Genomic DNA, 27,049 nt, shown 5'->3' on the forward strand with positions numbered 1-27,049 from the left:
CGTCCATCCACCGTGCTAACCCCGCCCCTCTGCAGAGAGACAGAACGGGAGCTCCATTCAAACAAACCGAACTCCGCGCCCCGGAGGATGCTGTAGGACAGTAAAACCCTGTAGAGAAGAGAGAAGAGAGGAGGCGGTCAACAGCATCAGGAGCACAACAACAACAACCATCAACACCTACAACACGGTGTTTACCTGCAGAACCACCGGACACACACACAGACAGGAACACACACACTGAGAGAGAGCTAGCAGGAGGCTAACCGCTACCAGCGAACATGGCGAGCGCCTCGTACCACATCTCCAACCTGCTGGAGAAGATGACCTCCAGCGACAAGGACTTCAGGTAACACACCACCCGGGGAGGAGAGCTAACGGCCCGGCTAGCATCAGGAGATCAACCGGGGTAAACCTCCATGTTAGCAGCAGAGCTAACGGAGGCTCTGCCAGGGCCTACAGGCTGTCATGCTAACTGCTAGCCTGTTACTGCTAGCCTGCTAACTGCTAACTAACTGCTAGCCTGCTAACTGCTAGCCTGTTACTGCTAACCTGTTACTGCTAGCCTGCTAACTGCTAACCTGCTGACTGCTAGCCTGCTAACTGCTAACTAACTGCTAGCCTGTTACTGCTAGCCTGCTAACTGCTAACTAACTGCTAACTGCTAGCCTGTTACTGCTAACTAACTGCTAGCCTGTTACTGCTAGCATGCTAACTGCTAACTAACTGCTAGCCCTGCTAACTGCTAACTAACTGCTAGCCCTGCTAACTGCTAACTAACTGCTAGCCCTGCTAACTGCTAGCCATGCTAACTGCTAACTAACTGATAGCCCTGCTAACTGCTAACTAACTGATAGCCCTGCTAACTGCTAACTGCTAACTAACTGATAGCCATGCTAACTGCTAGCCATGCTAACTGCTAACTAACTGATAGCCCAGCTAACTGCTAACTAACTGCTAGCCATGCTAACTGCTAGCCATGCTAACTGCTAACTAACTGCTAGCCATGCTAACTGCTAACTAACTGATAGCCATGCTAACTGCTAACTAACTGATAGCCCTGCTAACTGCTAACTAACTGCTATCCCTGCTAACTGCTAGCCATGCTAACTGCTAGCCCTGCCTACTGCTAGCCCTGCTAACTGCTAACTAACTGCTAGCCCTGCTAACTGCTAACTGACTGCTAGCCCTGCTAACTGCTAGCCCTGCTAACTGCTAACTGACTGCTAGCTCTGCTAACTGCTAGCCTGCCACCTGTCTGATCATCGTCTCATCGCTAGTTAGCTAGTTAATAGCTGGTTAGCTATTAGCTGATCATGCTAACCTGACAGCTGAGGTGCAGTAAAATAGCAACAGTTAGCTAGTTAGCTTGCTAACTAAGTTAGTTTTGATAAGCAGACAGGTGATGTTGTAACCTGTGTTAGGCTAACTAGCATGGTGCTCTGGGGGTGTGGTAGCATTGGTAACTCAGGTCATAACAACATGTAAACAGACTGGTGACTGTCACTGATGTAGTGGTTGGAGAAAGTATTCAGATACTGCAGTGAAAGTACTGTAAGAATACTCTGTTACAAGTCAAAGTCCTGTAAGAATACTCTGTTACAAGTCAAAGTCCTGTAAGAATACTCTGTTACAAGTCAAAGTCCTGTAAGAATACTCTGTTGCATGTAAAAGTCCTGCATTGAAAATGTTCCCTCAGTAAAATGTAGATAAAATAGTAAAAATGTGACTGATCTACTATTATATATTCTATCATCAGGTTATTATTACTCATGCATTAATGTAAAAGCAGTTGCATTTTTCATTTTTATTAACTAATGATTATCTTCATTATGGATTCATCTGCTGCATTATTTTCTCCATTAATCGATCGATTGTTTGGTTTGTAAAAATAGTGAGAAATGGCGTCACAATGACCCAAAGAGACACTTTCACAATGTTTGTTTTGTCCAAACCTCAACATTATTACTAATAGGGATGTCACGGTACCAGAAATCTAGTAGTCGATACCAATACCAGTGAATTTACTCAATTCTCGATACCAATTCGATACCACGGTACAAAAAAATCTAATAAATCCCATGTAATTCAACACACACTCCTTTATTAAAACATTTGAATATTTAAAAAAACAGAGGCATGTAGCCTTTAAGTAATAAATAAAAAGAAACGTCTATTAACATTTCAAAACAGAACAGTGGCATGTAGCCTTCAAGTATTTAAAACAAACAATATTGTCTGGATGTCTGTCTTTGAGGTGCTTTGCCAAATTGGAAGTATTTCCTCCTTTTGAAAAGAAAAGTACGACGGCACCGTTACTGCACTGCATACTGGTTTTTGCGAATCTATTATTACTCCTTGTAAATCCACCTCTAACGCAAAGTACTTCCATACCGACTCTTGCTATTTGTTTTTCTCAACGAGTTGAGGCGGATATAGCGCTGCAGCAGCTGCCAGCGTATACTGCCCCCATTAGATCCGGAAGAATCGCATCTCCAGTACCTCCGCTCCGGTACCAAATAACCATTACAGGCATCGTTGGGTACCTTTGGTACCGAAGGAAACGAGTACCATCACATTTTTTTAATTTTGGTACCGAGTTGGTACTGAAGTATCGGTTCCCGTGACATCCCTATTACTAATACATTAACATTATTAAATAACATTATTACCAATATTAAATCTGGAACATCAACCATCAGGTTCTGGCCTCCCCGTCGTCCTGATAACAGACACTTCGTCTGGTATTATCCCTTACATATAAACCATTCATAAGTAGCTAAAGTTGTGAGATAAATGTAGTGGAGTAGATGTATAAAGTGGCATGAAAAGAAAATACTGAAGAATATTTGAGATGTTACTATACCATTTTTTTCTTTCCCGATACCTGAGTTTGCGGTATCGGCCAATACCGAGAACCGATCTGATACCAGCATGATAAAAAAAAATATATGGTCATTGTTATTATTTTTCCTGCAGAGTGCAATATTCACATACCCTAGGAAACAGAACCCTTACACACCGTTCATATCACTCGGACTACCGTTACACTCTCCACTAGCACCGCACTGTTGTCGTCACGTGACAGACTACCTATAGTCAGTTCTTCTTCGCTGCTCTAAAACAGTAGTTTCCTGTGTCAGCCATGATACATCCAGGGCAACAGCACAGTGAAGGCTGCTGTTATGGAGCGGAGAAGAAGAATTGAATTCTGGTTAAACAAGTTAATTTTTTACTGGGTTAATAAATTATGGTATCAGATTGGTGCATAGACTGGTGTACTCGCCAAAACCTGATCCCGCATTTCCGATACTGGCATTGGTTTTGAAACAACTCTTAAGTACCTCAAATTTGTACTTAAGTGCAGTACTTAGTTACATTCCACCACTGTTTAGATGGATGTTGTCAGTGTTAAAAGTTTTGATTTAAGTGATGTATTTCTAGAAAAATCAATTTAATGTGTAATCAATATAATTTGAGGTGAATAGACGGCTTTAATGTTTCACTGTAAAGCCAATGTTAGAGATGATAATAACTAAGTAGACAGGCTTAAAGAGTTTTTAGTTGCTGTCTGTATCTGAAACGCTGTTCACCGTAATGGATTATTTGTCTGCAGTGAGATTCAACTCTGCATGTTGATTTTAGTATAAAATAACTGAATCCAGTCGCTGTCTGGAAATTATGAACCAATCTAAAAAAATAATTGCATGATTTGGAAAATAGAAAACCTATGTTAGATCAATATGTGCTCTGTTTAATCAGGTTTATTGATCGGTACAGTGTATTGGATCTTCTGCTTTCAGTTTGTTTTTGGATACAGCACCTGTAAAAGTTTATTTATATTTAAAGTCATTTTTTGGTTGTTTTTTAGGAAATTGTGATTGTTAGAAATTGTGTTTCACTGCTGTTCTTTGGTTTAATAGAGCAGGCGACTAATGGGCAGATTATACTGTTCAAAAGTTAGTAATCAGCTGTTATATTGATGTTTCTCTTCTTTCCTCCAATAGTAGCTCTCTTGTTATGTTGTCACGTTGTGTGTAGTGATATTATAAAATAACCTCATCAATATGGTGATAATTATTCCAACCATCTTGCCTTTCATGGTGTCGATGTCGGGGCATTTCTTGTGTTTTTAACAGAAACGGTGACCATTAAAACGAAGGTAAAGGACACTATAGTGCCTAAAAACCCCTCCGTGTTTAATAGATAAAACTCAGAGCCTCTTTTGTGAAGCTTCTCAAGGACGATCACAACCAAAGTTGGCAGCACAACTAATCAGTTTCATCACTTGTGACAGCAGCACTCTCGCTGCAAGAAATCTGTGAAACTGTGAGTGTTCGCTGCCGTCGCTGTAAAATGTGGCTGCTGACCCTGTAGAAGAAAAGAGTCCCTTCAGTCCCGATCTGAAAGCTTTAATACTGCAGAGGAGACATAATTACTCCCTGCTTTTAGGTGATGAGTCCCTGCTGCTGAATTCACTCCAGATTCTCAGCTGTCAAACATCTAAACTGCTTTACTAATGTCAACGTGTGCAGGCTGCAGAGGAAAATACAAATATAGGATTGGACACAGAAGTTTTAACTCTGTATTAAAGGACTCTGATCTGGAGCTAAATGTTTGATCATCATCCTAAAAGTGATTTAAAACAGCTTGTATTTCATCCTGTACATTACATTTACTATCCTGTGGACAAACCGTGTCTCTTTGTCCCTATATATTTATATATGCACTTTAAATAGAGGTCAGTATGTGGGCATGAAACACTGAATATGTTGGTTTCACTGAAAGCTAATAACATAAAAGTAGCTGTATTTAGGCTTAGGCTCTCAGGTTGCCTCCAAGAAGCTCCGCTATTAAAATGCATTAGACTGTAAGGTTTGATTAATGAATTGTATGTTGTAGTGAGACTACAAGTTTTAATCGAGCTTTTCTGTGTGGACAAACATACTGAAACCGTTCGATAACTAATAATCTTTTATTTAGGGATGTCAGTTGATTAAAATATGTAATTGCACATTTTTTATCTGTTCAAAATGTACCTTAAAGGGAGATTTGTCAAGTATTTAATACTCTTATCAACATGGGAGTGGGCAAATATGCTTGCTTTATGCAAATATATGTATATATTTATTATTGGAAATCAATTAACAACACAAAACAATGATAAATATTGTCTGGAAACCATAAAAAATATGCTCAAATCATAACATAGCAAACTGCAGCCCAACAGGCAACAACAGCTGTCAGTGTGTCAGTGTGCTGACTTGACTATGACTTGCCCCAAACTGCATGTGATTATCATAAAGTGGGCATGTCTGTAAAGGGGAGACTCGTGGGTACCCATAGAACCCATTTTCATTCACACATCTTGAGGTCAGAGGTCAAGGGAACCCTTTGAAAATAGGCCATGACAGTTTTTCCTCGACAAAATTTAGTGTAACTTTGGAGCGTTATTTAACCTCCTTCATGACAAGGTAGTATGACATGGTTGGTACCAATGGATTCTTTAGGTTTTTCTAGTTTCATATGAAGTTAATGTGTTAAAGATATTAGTGGCATTTAATTGAATTTGCATTAACGCGTTATTATCGCGTTAACTTTGACAGCCCTGTTTGTAACTAGTTATTCATTTCTGTGTTTCTCTCTCAGGTTTATGGCCACTAACGACCTGATGACGGAGCTACAAAAAGACTCAATCAAACTGGACGACGACAGCGAGAGGAAGGTCCGTTTATACCGTCTGAAACTAGTTTAGAACTGTTTAGTTCTGAAAAAGCCCAGGTATTGATTGATTGATGTATTGATTGACAGGTGGTGAGGATGATTCTAAAACTGTTGGAAGACAAGAACGGAGAAGTTCAGAATCTGGCCGTCAAATGGTAAAAAAAAACTATTATTTTAAACTTTTCTCACTTCTGTCTCCACCTTGCTGTGTGTGTTTAACGGTGGGTGGGTGCGTTTGTTTCGCTCAGCCTGGGACCCCTGGTCTCTAAGGTGAAGGAGTACCAGGTGGAGACCATCGTGGACACTCTGTGCACCAACATGCTGTCGGACAAAGAGCAGCTCCGAGATATCTCCTCCATCGGCCTGAAGACTGTGATCGGAGAGCTGCCGCCCGCCTCCAGTGGTACTAATACTACAAATATATACTACAAATACTACTGTTACTGTTAGAGTATTACCGCCCGCCTCCAGTGGTACTAATACTACAAATACTACTGTTACTGTTAAAGTTAAAGTATTACCGCCCGCCTCCAATGGTACAAATGCTACAAAAATCCTCCTGTTACTTTTAGATATTACTCGTACTTTTACTACAATATCCTACTGATACTACTGATGCTGTTTGGAGTTAGCTGCCATCCAAAAGTAAACAGACAAATACTAGGATTATAAATACTTGTACCTGTCTGTGTCTCTCAGGCTCGGCTCTCGCTGCCAGCGTTTGTAAGAAGATAACGGGTCGTCTGACGAGCGCCATCGCCAAACAGGAAGACGTGTCTGTCCAGCTGGAAGCGCTCGACATCATGGCTGACATGCTCTGCAGGTACGCTTGCTGTCTGTCCGTCTGTCTATTACATCACTAACTACAGAACTAATGCTTGGCTTTGTTTAGCGCTACCGAACAATGATGTGCCGGTGTCACATTATCATTATTATTGACGCCAAAAGTATCACATTTAAAACTAATATTAGTGCTTTAAATGTAGAGAAAAATACATGCAGTCTGTTTTTCTGGTCTGTCGGAATCTGTATAATAAAACTGGTATAGTGGCACAGCTCTGCTACTAAATCCTATAGTTTTATCTTTGTAATTTTGTGTGGATAGATATAGACGTCTATAAACTGTTCTACCTGTGTGTCTGTTTGCAGACAGGGAGGTCTGTTGGTGAACTTCCATCCCTCAATCCTCAGCTGTCTGCTCCCTCAGCTCACCTCCCCCAGACTGGCTGTCAGGAAGGTACATCCACCTTTATGTTACTACACTTTAGGAGCCAGTGTATATATTCATATGTATATTCATTATGTCCCTGTGTTGTTATGTGACTGTTTCAGAGGACCATCATGGCTCTGGGCCACTTGGTCATGTCCTGTGGGAATCTGGTCTTCATCGACCTCATCGAGCACCTTCTGACCGAGCTGGGGAGGAACGACAACATGTCGACCACCAGAACCTACATCCAGTGCACAGCCGCCATCAGCAGACAGGCTGGACACCGGATCGGTGAGACAAGACAACCAAGACATGATGTTAACCACCAAAACAGATCAGAAAATAGAAGTATTAATGCAACTGTTACTGTCCGATTTGTCTGTTTTTTAGGAGAGTATCTGGAGAAGATCATTCCTCTGGTAGTGAAGTTTTGTAACGTTGACGATGACGAGCTCAGAGAGTACTGCATCCAGGCCTTTGAGTCCTTTGTTAGGAGGTAATACACATAGTAAAACTACCACAGTACTGTTATCGCTGTAGTTCTTGTTTAATAGTTATTCTATTCATTACAGGTGTCCTAAAGAAGTTTACCCCCATGTCCCCACGGTCATCTCGATCTGCCTGCGCTACCTGACCTACGACCCCAACTACAACTTTGACGATGAAGACGAGGACGACAACGCCATGGACGCTGAGCAGAACGATGAAGACTACCAAGGTACTGAATTCGAAGTTAATATTTCAGGGTCTTTAATTTAAAAAAATCAACAATCAAGATGTAGTTATGTTGGATTATAACGGCCCGTCTTTCTGTGCGTCCAGGCAGTGACGATGAGTACAGCGACGACGACGACATGAGCTGGAAGGTTCGACGGGCCGCCGCCAAGTGTCTCGACGCCGTCGTCTCAACTCGTCACGAGATGCTGCCAGAGTTTTATCGCTCCGTCTCTCCTGCACTCGTCTGTCGCTTCAAGGTACCATCAAACTCTGCCTACTCCTTCATCACTTCCTCCCTCTGATGCTGCGTTTTCACCTCCTCATCACTAACATCTGATTAACTAGTTTTGACAGCAGCAGTTTAAAAAAGATCCTTGTCCTAAGTTTAGCCGGAAAATATAACGAGTCTGCACTTCGGGAAAGTTCTACCTGTCAATGAAACTGATACTTTCAATCACACTAATCTCTACCTGTTGATCAGACAAATCACAACCTATTGATCTATCATATGTAATCAATACTCGTTCATCTACCTGCGTGTCTGCAGGAGAGGGAGGAGAACGTGAAGGCGGATGTTTTCCACGCCTACCTGTCGCTGCTCAAACAGACCAGACCGGCTCAGAGCTGGTTGGCTGATCCAGACGCCATGGAGCAGGGAGACACGCCGCTGACCATGCTGCAGAGCCAGGTAACGTCATCAATAAAGATGTATTTATTATACTGTTTCTTCTGGAAATGGATGATTCAGAAGACTTTAGATCATATTCATGGGTGATAATAAATAATACATTTATGCTGGAAACTAGGGCTTCTAACACGATATAGATTATTTCATATCTAGACGTTTTCTAGTAGTTCAATAAATAAATAGTTTATATGAAATAACCACACGGTAAAGCCTATTCTTGTATACTAAATACTTGACTAATGAAGAGTATTTTCTCATTTTAAGAACTTGAGTGCAAAATAAACAGTTTTAAGTGAAATTATAGAAAAAAAATTAAAATATTGGCCTAGCCTGTATCGCAATAGAAAGGATATACAAATACAACTATTGCTACTGTTACTTTTAGAATATTACCACCTGTCTCTAGTGGTACAAATACTACAAAAAGTCCATGTAATACTGTATTTAAAATTAAGGATTTTCTAAATCAACCTCATACTGTTCCCTTATAGTTCAATATATAACTTCCTGTGTGGAAAATGCATATAAAACAAATACAATTTTTAAAAATGTACTAATTGCATCTTCTCAAGTGTGAATATATACAGATATTTTTTGTCTTACATGATAATAAACTTGAATATTTTGGGTGTTTTGGACTCTTCGTCGGACAAAACAAGATAATTTGAAGATGTCAATTTGTATTTGGGAAACTTTTTAGACTTTATGGACTAAGTAATTAATCATTTAAATTATTGGCAGATGAATTGGTAATTAAAATAATCGTTGAGCTCTAATTTATCCAGAAAAGTAGTATTTTATGAGTTGGACTACACCACAATATTGCAGTATTGTTTCTGTGCTCAGATGTCACCGCTGTTGTAGCTTAAATTGGGTTAGATTCTGTCCCACGGTGTCAGGAAACCCTCAGCATCCTGCCCCGTCAGCCACAGACAACATGTTGTGGTCTCTCTCTCTCACTATATTTGTCTCTGTTAATGTCTCTCGCCCTCTGCAGGTCCCCATGATAGTCAAAGCTCTTCACAAGCAGCTGAAGGAGAAAAGTGTCAAAACCCGTCAGTGTTGTTTCAACATGTTGACGGAGCTGGTGAACGTCCTCCCGGGAGCCCTGACCACCCACATCCCAGTACTAATACCAGGTAACACTACACTACCATGACAAATTCAATATCAGTTTAAGTGGAAGCTATATTTAGAATATTTTCAAGGCTTTACCTCGCCGTCAGAGACAACTGAAGCCGTTATCTATGCTCTCATCAAAGCCACCAGACTCCACTGACAAAAACAGTAATTTAACCTCTCAGAACACAGGAGTTGCTGGTCTCCCGCTGCCTCGATCGGTTAGTTAGTTTGTGTTGTTGTGTGACTTTGGTGTTTTAAAGGATTAGTTTGGATTCAGGGAGATATGGTAATATCAATATATACCATGATATTAACAATAAAAATGATATATATATTGCAGTACTAGTAGTATCAGTATTAGTAACAGCAGTTTATTTGTTTTTCAGGTATCATCTTCTCTCTGAACGATAAGTCGAGCAGCTCCAACCTCAAAATCGACGCCCTGGCCTGCCTCCACGTCATCATGGTCACGCACCCCGCTCACGCCTTCCACGCCCACGTCCCCGCCCTCGTCCCGCCCGTGGTGGCGTGCGTGGGAGACCCCTTTTACAAGATCACATCTGAGGCTCTGCTCGTCACCCAGCAGCTCGTCAAGGTGGGAATCAAACCTGCAACCGTAACGTAACCTCTTCAACCTCTTCACCTTTACAGCTGATTCTACTTTTGTGTCTCTCTTCCAGGTGATCCGACCTCTGGACACCCAACCAGAGGGCACAGACAGCTTCGACCCCTCCCCGTACATCAACGACTTGTTCACCTGCACAATCAAACGCCTGAAAGCCGCCGACATCGACCAGGAAGTCAAAGAGCGAGCCATCTCCTGCATGGGACAGATCATCTGTAACCTAGGTAACCACCGTCTGCCAGTCACAGCGATGTGATGTCCGCTATGATGTCAGCTTCCTGTTTGTTTGACCTACTGGTCTGTCGTCTGGTTGTCTAGGTGACCGGCTGCCTACTGAACTTCCTGGAACGCTGCTGATCTTCTTAGAACGCCTCAAGAACGAGATCACCAGATTGACGACAGTGAAAGGTAACGATGACGACCATGATGCATGTGACTTAAAGGTGCTCAATGGGAGATTGGGAGCATTTTTATTGCCAGTAATGGATGGAAACGCGCATTTTCTGAAAAATCTTCGCTCCATTTTGATGGAAACCTGACTGATGTTTTGGCAGCTGATTTGTGTGTGAACTTGGAGGGGTAGACATTTTTCCCAGCATACATTTCACTTCAACCTGCAGCAATACTGGTGCAGGATATAAGCCAAGACTAACAGCTGTTAACATTTTCATTTTACATCTAAAGGCCTTTAAACACTTTTAAACTGTACTTTCACACAGAATGTCATTTTTTTTTCCGGAATAAGGTCGTTTTTTTTAGCTTTCACACCGCGATTAAAGGCATCAACCTATCACGTTGTGTGGAACAGATATATTCAAAAATGTACACTATAGTGTACAACAACAACATGGAGGCTCCGTAGTCCGAACCAAAACGGCAAACTTTATTACTCCTGTCAACCTTGACAAAGACGGCGCAGACCAGATCCACTCCTTCACTTCTTACCTTTCACAATAAAAATCCTAGACATATTCACTGCATGACTGCAAATTCACTGAAAGGAAACTCAATAAAATATCTTACAGTAGTTTAGGCTGTACAGCAGTTTATCTCAGACAGACGCTGCTCTCAGTCAATAGGATCCTGGTAGTTGGTCCTCTGCCTGCGCTATTGATTTTAACCATTTATTGAAAAAGTTCTGCAACTGTCGCAAATTTGCGTCACTGCTGGTATTAATAGTTCTGATGCAAAATATGGCGAGTGTTTCACATTTTCGTGTAATTTATTCCTCACACTCCCCGGTGTGTAAAGGCATTTAGTTCTAAGCTTTGGGATGTATTTCTCATGAAAGAAATTAACTGCTTGAATTTCAGATAATGGGTTTATATGCTCCTAATGTTATTAGAGATGTGAAGGCCATGATGAGAACTGGTCTCAGCAGCCTTCTGGTAATTTATTGGTGGCATTTTGATTATAAAATATCGTTCTTTAGGTCGGACTGTTTCGCTTGTTTATCCGCCCAAAAACAGCCGGTGAACCAACTGTGTGTCTGTGTGTTTGTGTTCAGCTCAGAAGTCAACAGAAACTTCAGTTCTTCTTCTGTTATTTCCCTCCAGTCTCTCTCTGCTGTTTCCTCTCGTCTCTTTATGTTTTATCAAGTAGATGCATGCAGCCCCGGGACACGCATGAAACATCTTTAACTCACGCACCACTCCAGGCCAATCTGTTTCTTTTTCAAAATTGAATTGTGTACAATCGTGCTGCCTCTGAAATTCACCTCACCTTCTGTCTGAAGACAACTGAACAACAGCACTGCCTCGGTGGACTTTTGGCTCTTTAATATGTCCAGATCTCACCACACTTCAATAAAATATTAGATATATATGAATAGAAATGAACAGAGCAGTGTAGTTTATGATGAAACATATGGTTTTATTGTGAATATACATTACAGCGAGGATTTTAGCTTTGAGTTTATTCACAGCAGGTGTAGACTAAACTGGTCTCCTGAGTTTTAACATACATTCTTGGGAGTTTAAACCCAGCGTGCGCTGTGATGACGAAGGACTTTTACTTTTAATGGTGGCGGCAGGAAGTTAAATGTGTCAAAACACTGATTCATAGAATTAAAAATAAAGATATCATCTTAAAATAGACTCTCTAGAGGTTTACTGTCACTAAGTTTGTCCTGATTGTTTGTTTCGCAGCTATGACGCTGATCGCCGGCTCTCCGTTGAAAATCGACCTGAGGCCGGTTCTCCCCGACGCCGTTCCCATCCTCGCCTCCTTCCTCCGCAAGAACCAGCGAGCCCTGAAGCTCTGCACGCTGGCCGCTCTGGACATCCTGCTCAGAAACTACAGGTAACACACACACACACACACACACACACACACCTGTCAGCCACCGCCGTCGGCTCCGCCCACGCCTTCCTGTCAGTAACGCTGTATGAATGTGTGTGCTTCAGCTCGGCGGTGACTCCTGTCATGGTGGATGCCGTGCTGGCCGAGCTTCCCCCTCTCATCTCCGAGAGCGACATGCACGTGTCTCAGATGGCGCTGAGCTTCCTGTCCACGCTGGCGGTGACTCACCCGTCCTCGCTGGGGCAGCTGAGCGGAGGGAACATCCTGCAGCAACTCATCGCGCTGGTTCGATCCCCGCTGCTGCAGGGCGGAGCGCTCGCCGCCATGCTAGAGTTTTACCAGGTACAACAGGAGTTTAACTTTTTAACCACCAGAAAAATGATTTCAGGCTGGTTACAAATGAAAAACAACTTAAAGGAATAGTTTGTTTTGTTCGAAGTGTGCGCCAGACTACATTGAGAAAACAGTAATTTTACCACTCAGAACACAGGAGTTGCTGATCTACTACTGTCTCCATCGGTTAGTTTGTTTGTGTTATTGTGTGACTTTGGTGTTTTAAAGGGTTAGTTCAGCTTCACCAAAGTCACTCAATAACACAAACTAACTAATCGATCGATGCAGCGGTAGACCAGCAACTCCTGTGTTCTGATAGGTAAAATTACTGTTTTTTTCAAAGGAATCTGGTGGCTTTGAAGTGAGCATAGATAACGGCTTCAGTTCTCCCAGTTTAAGTTGATTAGTGAAGTTTTTAATTAGGAGTAATTACTGGTAAATAATCACCGTGTGTGTTTGTGTTCAGGCGTTGGTGGCGACAGAGACTCCTGGTCTGGGTTACATGGACCTGCTGAGGATGCTCACTGGTCCCGTTTACTCCCAGAGTGCCGCGCTGCCTCACAAACAGGCCTACTGCTCCATCGCCAAATGTGTCGCCGCTCTGACCAGAGCCTGCCCCAACGAGGGACCCGCTGTGGTCGGACAGTTCATCCAGGTAAACTCACCTGTCTGACCTACAGACGTTGTGGTAGAACTGAAAACTCAGCAGCAACAGAAATAAAGTCTGTTGTTCAGAAAAAAAAACCCAGAATCACTGAAAATAGCTGGGTGGCATTAAATTGTAACTTTTTTGAATGTAGTTTGGTTTGACTGAAGGTTCATTCTTTCCCTCGATTACAGCACGTTGACAACTTCAGCTCATCGCCCAGATGAATGTGTAAATAATAATATTAATATTATTAATAAATAAAGATGTTTTTAAATAAAGTTTTCTTTTATTGTTCTGCTGGCTGACAGGACGTGAAGAACAGCCGCTCCACAGACTCCATCAGACTGCTCGCTCTGCTCTCATTAGGCGAGGTGGGACACCACGTGGACCTGAGCAGCCAACCAGAGCTCAAGACCGTCATCCTGGACGCGTTCTCCTCCTCCAGTGAAGAGGTAACCCCACCAGTCTGTCTGACCAGGAAGTGCCTTCAGATCCACGGCTTTTCACATTAAACGTTTTTAACGTGTGACGGGAGAATAATGAGAGTTTACAGCCATGCTAGCAGCTCCTTTTTCCTCCATTTCTTTCCCTTTTCTGCTCATATTGCAGTAGAAATTAGCGATTAAAACTCAAACAATTTGTTGAATAATCGATCAGATTATTGATAAAAAATTAATAGGCAACTGTTTTGACAATCGATTAATTGGTGAGTCAGTTTTCAAGTCGAAATATCAAACATTCTCTGGTCATGCTTCTCAAATGTGAGGATTTACTGCTTTTATTTATCTTATTTAATAGTAAACTGAATGTCTTTGGGATTTGTAGTAATTTTGTACATTTCAAGAAATATTCTTATTTGTAGATTTTATTTATTTATTTATTTATTTATATTAATAGATCCCACTTCTCAGCATTTTGTATTTACTCATTTGCACTGTGGTTATTTGTTATATATTGCACATCTAAATGCAAATATTTGTACATATTTCATATTTCTTATATTCTAATTTTATTATTTATATTTCTTTACATATATTGTGTTTAAATTGTAGCATTATCTTCATAATTTACATGTTACCTTTTCCTTTATTGCTATTTTCTTATATTTCTTTATGTTTATATAAGAGCAACTCTGATCAATTAAGTATTTCTGATTCTGATCAGACAAAATATGACATCTGAAGACGTCACTGTGGGCTTTAGGATTGTGAAGAACAACATGTTATATACTAAATAATTGATTAATTGACTCCAGCTGAAGGGTGTTTTGCACCATAAAAGAGGGAATGTGGGAATTAAAACAAGCTGCTCGCCAACATCTGATTTAGTATCATGCTGGTAGATATTAACCTGTTAATCTCCCTGTCCGTGTGTCTCTCAGGTGAAGTCGGCGGCGTCCTATGCGTTGGGCAGTATCGCGGTGGGGAATCTTCCAGAGTATCTGCCCTTCGTCCTGCAGGAGATCTCATCCTCCAAGAGACAGTACCTGCTGCTGCACTCGCTCAAAGAGATCATCAGTAAGAGCCGCTCAGATACTTCGTGAATAACTATGTGTGTGTGTGTGTACTTTTGGTTTTAATCTGTGTGTGTGTCTGTGTGGAGGTTCGGCGTCGGTGACCGGTCTGAAGCCGTACGTAGAGTCCGTTTGGTCTCTGCTGCTCAAACACTGCGAGTGTCAGGAGGAAGGAACCAGGAACGTGGTGGCCGAGTGTCTCGGCAAACTGACGCTGATCGACCCCGAAACCCTGCTGCCCCGCCTCAAAGGATACCTGCTGTCAGGTAATCAATACTCTGATCAATAACCAATAAATAAGCCCCGCCCCTACGCTCCTCACAGCCAATCAGACGGCCTCAGTCTCCTCAACCTGCATCTCATTGGTTCACAGATTAGAACGTGTGAATTAATAAATCGTTTTAATTGAAACACCTGCTGGATCTGAAGCGGTCATCTGGTTATTGATGTGAAATATTGATTTATTGATTACTGATCTGTTTCTGTGTGTGTGTGTAGGTTCGTCGTACGCCAGGAGCTCCGTGGTAACAGCGGTAAAGTTCACCATCTCTGACCAACCACAGCCTATCGACCCACTGCTGAAGAACTGCATAGGTAAACATGAACTTTATGGATCTCTTATTAATTGATCTCTTAGCAGAACTCCATTCAGTTTATCATCAATTTAAGGAAAAAGGTTAAAACTTAAATAAAGCTCTAACATGACATGAACTCATGGATGTTTCTCAGGTGATTTCCTGAAGACGCTGGAGGACCCGGACCTGAACGTGCGTCGCGTTGCCTTGGTAACGTTCAACTCCGCTGCCCACAATAAACCCAGTCTGATCCGAGAGCTGCTGGACTCCGTTTTACCACAACTGTACAACGAGACCAAAGTCAGGAAGGAGCTGATCCGAGAGGTGACGACATACTGAAATATCTATATATTTATACACAGATGTGCTGTACAGATGTTGGTTTGGCAGTATTGATCAGCAGATGTTTGACGGTGTGTTCAGGTGGAGATGGGTCCGTTCAAACACACGGTGGATGACGGTCTGGACTTGAGAAAGGCTGCGTTCGAGTGCATGTACACTCTGCTGGACAGCTGCTTGGACCGGCTCGACATCTTCACCTTCCTCAACCACGTAGAGGACGGCCTAAAGGACCACTACGACATCAAGGTCTGACCACACGCTAAAATACTACTACAACTACTACCATTTGTACTACCAGTACTTCTGCTGATGATGATTCTTTACTTCTGATTGTTGTTGTGTTCAGATGCTGACGTTTCTGATGCTGGCCCGGCTGTCGTCTCTGTGTCCCAGTGCTGTCCTACAGAGACTGGACAGACTGGTGGAACCACTTAGAGCCACCTGCACCACCAAGGTACACAAACTACACACAACATGCTGCACCAGTACATCACATGTCAACATGTACTGGTAATAGCGGGGAGTACTACCCAGCCTGTTTAATGTCTTCTGAGCGTAGACTTAACATAAGAAGTGGACCAAGTGTAGCACGTAGCCCCGCCCTTAAGCATCCCCTGCTTTATGGTTGATTGGACTTTTGCTCCTGTCTCGTAGCACCCTGAAGGATTTCAAGAGACTAAATATGACTAAATATTTATCTGGTGTTTTTTTTTAATCCAGTTTTTGGGGAATAAATGTGTCGTCATTTTGATCAGAAGAGTACAACGTGTCTTCTGTCTTTGCAGGTGAAGGCAAACTCGGTGAAGCAGGAGTTTGAGAAGCAGGACGAGCTGAAGCGGTCGGCGATGCGAGCCGTCGTGGCGCTGCTGACGATCCCCGAGGCCGAGAAGTCGCCGTTGATGTCGGAGTTCCAGTCCCAGATCTCATCCAATCAGGAGCTGGCGGCCATCTTCGACTCCATCCAGAGGGACTCCAGCTCCGCCAACATGGAGTCCATGGACACTAGCTAGAGGAGACGGACACATTCCCCACGATGCAACACGGCACCACCCCCCCCGCTGCTGGAGCGCTAACCCTGCAGCATGTTTCCATGACAACAGGACACACACATACATACACACACACACACACACACGTAGTAACACACCCTCTCCTAGCGATTGATCGTTCCATGATGCATTGCACTGAAATCAGCTGTTGGAAAAGACAGGAAGAAGATGGACGTACGGCGAACATACACGGACAAAAAGGACAAAGAACAAAAAAAAATCCAGAAAAATAAGTTCCATATGAGGCTTGGAAGCTCCTCCCACTTCCTGTTTGTTTTTCTAGCGAGGTCATCTGATTGGCTGATCTCCCTGTTCATCATCATTCTTCTCTTTTTGTTTTTTTTTCTTTTCGTTATTCCAGAAAGTTCCACAGGTACTGTACTGTAACCTGATTGGCCACTGCTGAGTGACTGACAGTTGGCGTGGTATCAAAACTGACCAATGGGAAAACGGCCTTTTATTGCCTGAGGCTGTGGTGACCAATGGGAGAAGGGCTCGCTCTGTTTTTTTGCGAATGATGTAGGCAGCCAATAGGATGCTTGGGGGGTGATGATGGGTGGGCGGGGTTTTACTGTTTGTGGACCAATCAGCTTTCTTTGTTTCCCCTGATTCAATAGGCCCGCCCTCGCTCCCTTCAGGGGAGGAGGAGAGAGATTATTGGACCAGGTCCCACCTGACCAGACCCGATTGGACCGTTGCTGATGGCTGTTGCCATGGTAACGCAGTGTGTAACACAAAGTAAAAATATTCCGAACGTTCCGTTTGTTCCCGTCAGTCGGCCGGTTCCAGCCGGTCAGGACTGGTTTCCATTTACTGTACTCTAGTCTGGTTTGATCTGGTGAAACCGGGTCCAGTCTGGTGTAAAAACTGGTCCATTCCGGTCTGGTCAGGACTATCCACTGTTGTTTCTCGCCCAAGACAAATAAAAAAGGTCCATTTCTGCCTGCCTTCATACTTCTTTCTGTCTGGTTTCTTCTTGTGTCTTCAAACAAAGTGAACAGCGAACGAAAAGTCCTACTTCTTCTTCTCACATTCCCAGAGGGTCCGCACGGCCAAAGTGACGTCACGCCACGAGACATGTCCCATCTTCATGTTTTCTTCAGTATCGCAGTAATCCAGCGATAGTAGTCTTTACATCCATGAGTACGACGCAAACAGGAACCGATCATAGCTGAGGCTGGTGCTCAAGTTGTAGCCCACAGAATCACTAAATGGTTCATCCTCTCCGCTGCTAGTATGGCAGAGTCTTGTTTTATGTGATTCTTAACAGAGATATACAGATAACAGATCCTTTACTTGAATATAAGTAGCAGTACCACGGTGTAAAAATACTTAATTACAAGTAAAAGTCCTGCATTCGTAGTTGTGCTGAAGTAAATGTATGGACGTATCATCTGTAAAAGTACTCCAAAAAATCACCCCCATGAGTATTATATTATTATATATTCTATTGTTGGTTAATTATTACTGACGCTTTAGTATTTTACTGTTGTGTTTGGTTAAGTTGGAACTAATTTGAACTTTTATTTTATTTTACAATTTGTTTATTTTATTTTTAAAAAAGTACGGCATTTCATTTTAAGTAGTATATATACATGTATATATTGTTATTATATATTATATATATCTTTGTATGTCAATATATAAAAATACATATATGAATAAAGTAACTAAAGATGTCAGATAAATGTAATGGAGTAAAAAGTATAATAATTTTCTGAAATGTGAAGTAGTAATTATAAAGTAGTATACAATGGTAATACTCAAGTACAACTACCTCTACTTGAGTAAATGTACCTCGGTCCATGTACATCAAACAAAAACATGTAAAATACGAGTGAACAGATTTTGTTTGTAGTAGTTGAAGTGTAATTTGTAGCAGCAGATGGAGCCAGAACGCAGTACTTCATAGTACTGCAGCAGTAACAATACACACTCAGTGTAAAGAGACTTATTTGCCCTGAGTTTAGCTTCCCAGGCTGTCTTGTTTACTGTCCTAAGAGCCTTAACTAAGGGGCCACTGTGATGTGCTAATTTACAGACAACACACAGGTAATAATTAAAATGAACTACTTCCTGTCCAGAGTACGAAGCTGTGCTCTGATTGGCCGTTTCAATGAGGCAGAAACTCGTTAAGGCAGCAAACAAAACGAGTGACGCTCATTCATCTGGTCTCCTAGCAACAACTGAGTTGATGAGTTTGTATTACAGCCTGGCTGATCATTGACATGCTGATGACTTCTTTCCTCTTTGAAGACCAGTAATGTATTCTGTCCTGATGGACCGACGCTGTGAGCCTCCGTGTGCAGAGAGTTGTCGTTGCTGAGCCTTTAAAAACTAAAATATCCTCATAACCGAATAGAAAAAAAGAAGTAAATTAAGATGCTAGTTAAAGATTATTAGCTGAATCTGCAGTTTGGCTTAAATTATTATATATATTTTTGTGCTTTGTTCTCACAAATTAGCATAAAACATATCCCTTAGTGCCTTTATTCTGAAATACTTACAACAATAAACACCAAATTTGATTATATCATGGTCACTGTAAGGCCTTTATTTTAAAAGTTGAGACCAAACTTTTTTTTTAATTACTGTCAATTTCAAATTTTAATGAATTTCCGGTCACTTTAGCACCAACAATATCATTTTACATATGTCTCACAAATTATCATGAAACATTTCCCTTAGGGCTTTTATTCTGAAAGTCTGAGGCAGATGGTCTGCTGTTAATTACGTATTAATTTAACATGAATTCATTCTTTCTTCTTCTCAAGTATTTTCTCAATAATAAACTTATCCAACTTTCTACTTTCAAGAAGATTCTTCAATAAATGTTTAAATGCCAAACGTTTATTTTAAAAATAACAATTCAGAAATTGCTCTAAATGTGAGATTTCACTCTCGACCTTGGATTTTTTACTTCCGACTGACAATAAATTTAGCCTTAAGTATTATTCCTCTTGTTAATTGTTTTATTTTTTAAATATTTTTTAATTTCATTTATTGAGCAACACATTTACAAACAAGGCAGGTCCAAAATAGTATTGTAAATTAATGTAAATTAAAACAATAACTATAATAATAACCGTCAGTAACTGCACCATCAATACTTTTACTTTAACTACATTAATTTACTTAAGTGTTGCAGGAGTTTAACTTGCAGTAATATGTACTTTAACTTAAGAAACACATACACACACACTAGAGGAAGTGTGTATCCGAGAAAGGGAAGCTGGTTGGGTGGGGGGGGGCTCTATTCTTGGTGACTTCTTCCTGTTTGGGTGTGGCTTCACAGCACCCTATCTCTGACTGTAGTAAACACCGTGAGTGTGTGTGTGTGTGTGGGTGTCTCGAGGCGTGTTCCCATCAACACGCTCCGACATGCACAGCTGCTCTCTGACTCCACAGTAACACTCTTTGACTTCTGTAGTTTCAATGTTTTGTTTTTTCTTTGCTGACCTCAGGAGTCGCTTTGACCTTTGACCTCCAGTCTGAGCAGCAACTAGGACAGGAAAAGACTGATGACATCACATGACATCATCAAGTAAGGGAAACACACATATGAGGGTCACGTGGTCATTTTGACACTAGTGAGACATTTAGATGTGCACAGACAACAGCTTTAGTTTGTTTCAAGTAGTATTCAGATACTTCAGTAAAAGTACTAATACTACACTGTGAAAATACTCCAGTACAAGTAAAAGTCCTGCATTAAAAAGTGTGTATTATCAGTAAAATGTACTTTACTGTACTTTAATATTTACCTCTGAGATGTAGTAGAAGTACAAAGTAGCATAAAATAGAAATTACTCAAATAAAGTACAAGTACCTTGAATTTGTACTTCAGTATAGTACCCAAAAACTTATTTGATATCATGTCTATTCTAGATATCTTTCAGTTTTTTGTCATTTCATTGCAGTAAAAAATAGAAACCACAGTACAAAAATACCTCTAGTGTTTCTACTCTGCAGGAAGAGGGAAGCAGCTGAGAGAGAGGCTGGAACGTCACAAGAAAAAAGAAAAGCCAGAATGTGACGAAGTTAGAGCGAAACCGGATGTAAGTGTGGACTGCCTTCAAAATACAAGTATATAATTAATGACTGTCAGAATAAACTGGGAAAAAAAGTTTTGGAAACTTGTGTTTGGTGGATTATTTCTCTGTTGCTACAATGCTAATTGGCATTGCATTTTACATGGTTGGAAAGCCTGTTTATTTACCTTCACAATGATGTCCAACTTGTAAGGATCATGCATTTGTGGGATGAGCAGCACAGCTGATTATGTGGGTAGCGCTCAAGAAAAATTTGACAAAATGCTCTGCCAATGGTAAACAGTGTATTCTCCTCGAGTTTAGAAAGCGACAGTGAAGAAAATAGAATACATTTCAACTTCATACGACCGTAGAGTAAATATCGATGTATATATATGTATATATAAATATATATATACATTTATATTTATATTTGTGTATATATATATATATATATATATATATATATATACAGACGTGGACAAAATTGTTGGTACCCTTCCGTTAAAGAAAGAAAACCCCACAATGGTCACTGAAATAACTTGAAACTGACAAAAGTAATAATAAATAAAAATGTACTGAAAATGAACTAATGAAAATCAGATATTGCTTTTGAATTGTGGTTCAACAGAATCATTTTTAAAAAACAAACTAATGAAACTGGCCTGATTCTGTTAAACCACAATTCAAAAGCAATATCTGATTTTCATTAGTTCATTTTCAGTACATTTTTATTTATTATTACTTTTGTCAGTTTCAAGTTATTTCAGTGACCATTGTGGGTTTTTGTTTCTTTAACGGAAGGGTACCAACAATTTTGTCCATGTGTGTGTATATATATAGATATATATATATCTATATATATATTTATGTTTGTATATATATATCTATATATTTATATAGATATATATTTGGCTTTGTATTCAGTATATTATATAGTTTTGCAATTATGAGAACTGTGTTAATTAGCAGAATTTCTATTTTTCTTTCTATTATTTTGAAAGAATTGATAGGAAGCGCTTGCGTGCACTACGTCGAGCTTGACGTCAGCGCGTAGCGGCGTTGTTCGGAGGGAGCGGCTCTGGTAGAGCGACACAGACACAGAGCGGTAGGGAGAGAGAGAGAGAGAGAGAGACGGACGGCTGGATGACTGTGAGTACCGCTTCCTTTCTCTCTCTTTTCTCTCCCTTTTTACTCCCTTTTCTCGCCTTTTATTACCTCCAACATGTAGATATAGCTTAACCCGGGACACACGGTGACATAGTGGGTGTGTTAGGGAGGTTAGGAGTGGACACAGGCCGGTTCCGAGCCGAGCTGAGCCGAGCTGGGCTGGGTTTGCGGAAGCGACCGTTGGACAGACCGACAGACAGCCGTTAATGATAATATACTGTTGATATAACAAACATGGCGGCTGTCCGTCTTCAACAGAATCTCAGCGTTCCATCTTCGAACGTTACTCGGCTAAACCTCCAGCAGGGCGCAGCCGGGCCTGCCGCCAGAGCGTGGCCGGGCAGGGAGCGTTCTGAGGCGGCCAGAGAGCTGCGGAACTCCCGCTGCTTCTGCTGGAGGAAAAAATAAAAGAGAGAGAGAGAGGAAGTAACTTATTGCAGACTTGAGGAGTTTTTTTTGGAGGGAACCTGTCTGTCCGTCTATCTACCTGTCTGTCTGTCTGTCTGACTGTAGCTTGGTTTTATTCCCCTGCTGTTGTACTGTCAGCAACAAACACACACACACACACACACACACACACTGAGTATTGACAGGCCCCACCTAGTTCTGGTTGACTCAGGGATCTGTGTGTGTGTGTGTCTGTGTGTGTGTGTGTCCATCTTTCTCCTCCACCAACTTTACTTTAGGAGATTAAACATCATGTACAACAAAGTACAACTACAAACTTAGTGCACATTGCAATAATTAATAAAAGGGGTTTAAATACATGATCTGAGCCAAGTTTGACTGGTCTTGAGAGTTTGCGAAATGTGCAAATTTCTGATTGTTTAAAATCTATAAGAATGATGTGAACACAGACACACACACACACACACGCACACTGAGTATTGACAGGCCCCACCTATTACTGGTTGACTCAGGGATCTGTGTGTGTGTGTGTGTGTGTTTGTGTGTCCATCTTTCTCCTCCACCAACTTTACTTTAGGAGATTAACATCATGTACAACAAAGTACAACTACACACTTAGTGCACATTGCAATAATTAATAAAAAGGGGTTTAAATACATGATTTGAGCCAAGTTTGACTGGTCTTGAGAGTTTGCAAAATGTGCACATTTCTGATGTTTCAAATCTGCACCAATAATCATCTGGAGGAGAGGTTCTCAACCTTTTTTTTTTTTTACCATGTGAACCCTTTAAATGAAGCAAAAATGCCCAAAAAATTCTCTGGTTCCAGTTTCTTTTTCTATGTAAATTGAATATTTTGTATTATACACACACACACACACACACACACACACAGAGTATTGAAAGGCCCCACCTCCTGTAGTTCTGGTTGACTCAGGGATCTGTGTGTGTGTTTGTGTGTCCATCTTTCTCCTCCAACTTTACTTTAGTAGATTAACATCATGATGCATTCGGTGCCTGTTGGGACAAAGTACAATTACACACTTAATGCACATTGCAATAATAATAAAAGGGGTTAAATGTGAAAATTTCTGAGATAATTTGATTGTTTAAAGTCTATAAGAATGATGTGAACACAGAATAGCTGTTTGATTGTCACCATTCATTGTGTAAATATCCCTTAAATGCACCAATAATCATCTGGAAGAGTGGTTCCCAACCTTTTTTTACCATGTGAACCCTTTAAATAAAGCTATGCCTAGAATTAATTAGCAACTATTTTGATAGTAGAAGCAAAAATGCCAAAAATTCTCTGGTTCCAGCTTCTTTTTCTATGTAAACTGAATATTTTGGTGTTTTTTTTTACTCAATTTGAAGACATTAACTTGGACTCTAAGGGGTATTTTTCACTATTATCTCAATCGGCAGATACATTGATAATGAAAATAATAATTTTGACTAGGGCGCGGCGATATGGCCAAAGACTTCTATCAAGATATATGTTATTTTATATCTCAATAACAATATAGCCTATATCACGCAGGCTGCCCAGTCGCACAGCAGAACGTGAAATAGTCACGAAATGTAATGTATTGACTCATGTACATAGACACGAATCACAGAAGTCAAAGTAGATTTATTTGTCACGTTACTTCCGTACTCAAGTTACGCCACTTCCGGAGTTATTTTAACCCAAGCCTCAATCTTTTCCTAACACTAACTAAGTAGGTTTTGTCACGTAACTTCCATACTTAAATTACGCCACTTCCGGAGTTATTTTGACCCAAACCATGATCTTTTCCTAAAGCTAACTAAGTCGGTTTTGCCAAAATACCTGACTTTCGCCCAGGAGAATGGTGTTCGTGTCCCGTGAGATACCGGAAGTCAACGTTGATTTATTTGTCACATAACTTCCGTACTTAAGTTACGGCACTTCCGAAGTTATTTTAACCCAAACCGCGATCTTGTCCTAAAGCTATCTAAGTAGTTTTTTTTATGTAACTTCCATTCCGTTGTCACATGGCGTTTGTCACGTGTTTCCCGTACTGACGTTACGTGTTTTACTTAGTTTACGTACTTATTTTATGATGTTTTCCCTTAACATAACTAAGTGGTTTTCTTGCTTAAACCTAAATCAGTGGTTTTGTCGCCCCCTGCTGATACTGCACATGAATCAATGCTTGTAATATTCACGTCTCTGCGAGGCAAAACGTGACACTGACACGCTGTCCTCTGATGGACAAGCAGGTCTATTACACGCTTTGGCACATCCAATCGTCACATCTGAGAAGCTGCAAACAGAATAATTTGGCATTTTTAGTCAGTTTCACTGCAATTTACACTTTTATTGACAAATAATTGCGGCCGGACAGATGAAAAATAGTGAGAAAGATAGTTACAGGGGTGAAAAGTGTATTTCTTTCTTTTTTATTTGTTAATTTGTTACCTCAATGCAGAAAATTATTATTATTATGTTATTTTAATTTATTTTTAATTGTATTTATTTATTTGTTTATTTATTCATTTATATTTCCTTTTTCTTTTTCTTTTTTATTTATTATTCATATTTTTATTTATTTATTTTTTATTTGCTTTGACTTATAGTTGACACGCTGAGACCTTTGACTGTTTTTAAGACAGTTTATCACACCTTTTATATCATTATGTCACTTATCTCGAACTTGTGTTTATTTGTATGAGTGAATATGAAAGTATTGCTCGAAGTGTGAAAACCACATAGATGTTTGTCAGCTGACTCTGCAGCTTTTTAGCCGGATGTGTAAATAGTGATGGTATGCTTACGAGTTAGCCGTTAGCAGCTTTATAAGGTGGTGATATATCATGGCTGAGTGTCTCTGCTGCCCCCAAGTGGCCACAAAAAAAAAAAACGTATGCAGATTTAAATATCATTATTATGCTTTTATTTTTTACTTTGATTGTGTTTCATGATGCACATGTTAAGTTGACTGTATGAAATATGAGAGGGGCGATCCAGATCCTGGTCCAGGTCCAGGTCCAGAGACACCCAGGTAGAGCCAGACAGGTGTGGGCGGAGTCATAATTCGCTTTCCCCTCATCGGTCTTTGCCCCCTGCTTCAGTTTGTAACTTCCTGCGATTCCCTGAACTCGCCCGAACTTGTTGCATCAAACTGAGCAGAGACATAGAGAGGCGGCCCCGTTCAGACCTGCAGGCACTGAAATCCACCTCTGGTGATGCGTTCACTGACACCTGGACAGCTAAAACTCCACCTAGTCGCTTCATGCATCCTCAGCATCAGGGTTATACTCTAGTAAAGACTTTGAACATATAAATGCAGATGTAAAAGCACAAATTAATCTGAATGTCAACCAGTTCTGCAACAATTAAAATAAATGCTTGTGTAAACTGAACTTTATAATAATATTATATTAATAAATGTGATAATATCTATTGATATTAATGCAATTTAAGTTTTTATTTTATGTTTTTTTTTGTTTTTCTGTAGCAGCTGGGTAAAGTCACTGAAAATCACCATTAAACACCTCAAATATATGATATTTTGCTGTGGTGGAAGAAGTGCTCACATCTTTTACTTAAATAAAAGTAAAAATACCATAATGTAAAAATACTGTTCTAAAATTGAAAAAGAAAAAATACAAAAATCCCTGCATTAAAAAAATTCTCAAGTAAAAGTAGACAAGTATCATCAGCAAAATGTACTTAAAATATCAACAATGTAATATTATTATACTATATTATTATATTATGGGATTATTAGATTTCATTCTATTGCAGCTGGTTGATGTAGAGCTAATTTAAATTGTTAGGTAGTTTAATCTTTAATGCATCATATATAACCAGTTGTGGAAGAAGTACTTCTATCTTTTACTTTAATAAAAGTAAAAATACCACACTGTAGCAGTAGTATTTGTACCACTGGAGGCAGGCGGTAACTATACTAACTAACTGACAGACAGACAGGAGTTCCATTGCAACATCAGCGCCCAGCAGCAGAGCTACTCTGCCGCCATTTTGGACTGAAAGCGACTACCGGACGCCAGTAAAACGTCTGCCTACAAAGTGATGTAAAAAAGTAAAATTAAATAATTTCTATTCTGTTGTCATATTCTACTGAAATGGCCTGTGTTGAACAATAAAATATTATAAATATAATAATCGTTTTCAATCAAAAATGGTGGCAGCCGCACCAGAGAGTCTCTTTGCTTCTTTACTCTTTGGCTCCTCTTCCGGTACGTAGCCAAGATGGCGAGCATTGAGGCGTTCCACACTCAACGTTTTTACCGTTATGAGTACAACAACATCCGGGTACTCACTTTGCCATACTTGTCTTACGCAAGAACGCAAATTGAGACATAGCAACAGGAATTCTGGGAAAATAACCCACTGGAAAAATGGCGGTTAGAAAGAGAGAGATGTTAATGTTTGGTCCTTACACCACCTGCTTAACTACACACACACTTAACACTTATCTCATCACCATGGTAACCTTGGCAGACCCTTATTAACAGAGACGAGTGTGTGTGTGTGTGTGTGTTGTGTGTGTGTGCGTCGTCTCCGTCGTGTTGCTTCTTGTTGCTGCAACGACAAACACACA

The 27,049-nt window shown here is 40.6% G+C and overlaps 2 protein-coding genes across 4 annotated transcripts in view; both read left to right on the forward strand.

The window, feature by feature from the left end:
• On the forward strand, positions 1 to 22,930 carry cand1 (cullin-associated and neddylation-dissociated 1). Of its 2 annotated transcripts, XR_005205634.1 has the most exons (27): positions 1 to 346; positions 5,647 to 5,722; positions 5,809 to 5,876; positions 5,970 to 6,124; positions 6,421 to 6,544; positions 6,871 to 6,958; positions 7,054 to 7,222; positions 7,322 to 7,427; positions 7,504 to 7,649; positions 7,754 to 7,905; positions 8,196 to 8,336; positions 9,334 to 9,475; positions 9,845 to 10,053; positions 10,139 to 10,307; positions 10,402 to 10,491; positions 12,231 to 12,384; positions 12,489 to 12,726; positions 13,184 to 13,372; positions 13,675 to 13,818; positions 14,748 to 14,883; positions 14,969 to 15,145; positions 15,378 to 15,473; positions 15,609 to 15,778; positions 15,878 to 16,042; positions 16,143 to 16,250; positions 16,582 to 16,931; positions 22,904 to 22,930. XR_005205634.1 is itself a non-coding variant. In XM_037761265.1 (26 exons), the coding sequence occupies exons 1-26, from the start codon at positions 279 to 281 to the stop codon at positions 16,804 to 16,806; spliced, it is 3,705 nt and encodes a 1,234-aa protein (XP_037617193.1). In that variant the 5' UTR covers positions 1 to 278; the 3' UTR covers positions 16,807 to 17,803. The 2 variants fall into 2 exon arrangements, 1 of the variants encoding a protein (XP_037617193.1); XM_037761265.1 differs by lacking the exon at positions 22,904 to 22,930 and having other exon boundaries at positions 16,582 to 17,803.
• Positions 21,910 to 27,049, forward strand: part of LOC119483175 (ras-related protein Rap-1b) — an 11,311-nt gene continuing 6,171 nt past the window's right edge. The window contains exon 1 of one of the 2 annotated variants that reach the window (XM_037761271.1): positions 21,910 to 22,028. The gene's annotated coding sequence lies outside the window, so the exon portion shown is untranslated. The remainder of the gene's footprint in view (positions 22,029 to 27,049) is intronic. The other variant, XM_037761272.1, reaches the window with a different exon arrangement.

Source organism: Sebastes umbrosus, chromosome 23, assembly GCF_015220745.1.
Source record: "Sebastes umbrosus isolate fSebUmb1 chromosome 23, fSebUmb1.pri, whole genome shotgun sequence".
In the NCBI taxonomy this organism is placed as follows: domain Eukaryota; kingdom Metazoa; phylum Chordata; class Actinopteri; order Perciformes; family Sebastidae; genus Sebastes; species Sebastes umbrosus.

What these genes read in the sequence shown, in the direction of transcription:
- cand1 (XM_037761265.1), top strand. Translation starts at nt 279, where the DNA reads ATGGCGAGCGCCTCGTACCACATCTCCAACCTGCTGGAGAAGATGACC. An exon ending in CCATGCTAGAGTTTTACCAG is followed by an intron (nt 12,727 to 13,183) that starts GTACAACAGGAG and finishes GTTTGTGTTCAG; the next exon opens with GCGTTGGTGGCGACAGAGAC. An exon ending in TCTCCTCCTCCAGTGAAGAG is followed by an intron (nt 13,819 to 14,747) that starts GTAACCCCACCA and finishes TGTGTCTCTCAG; the next exon opens with GTGAAGTCGGCGGCGTCCTA.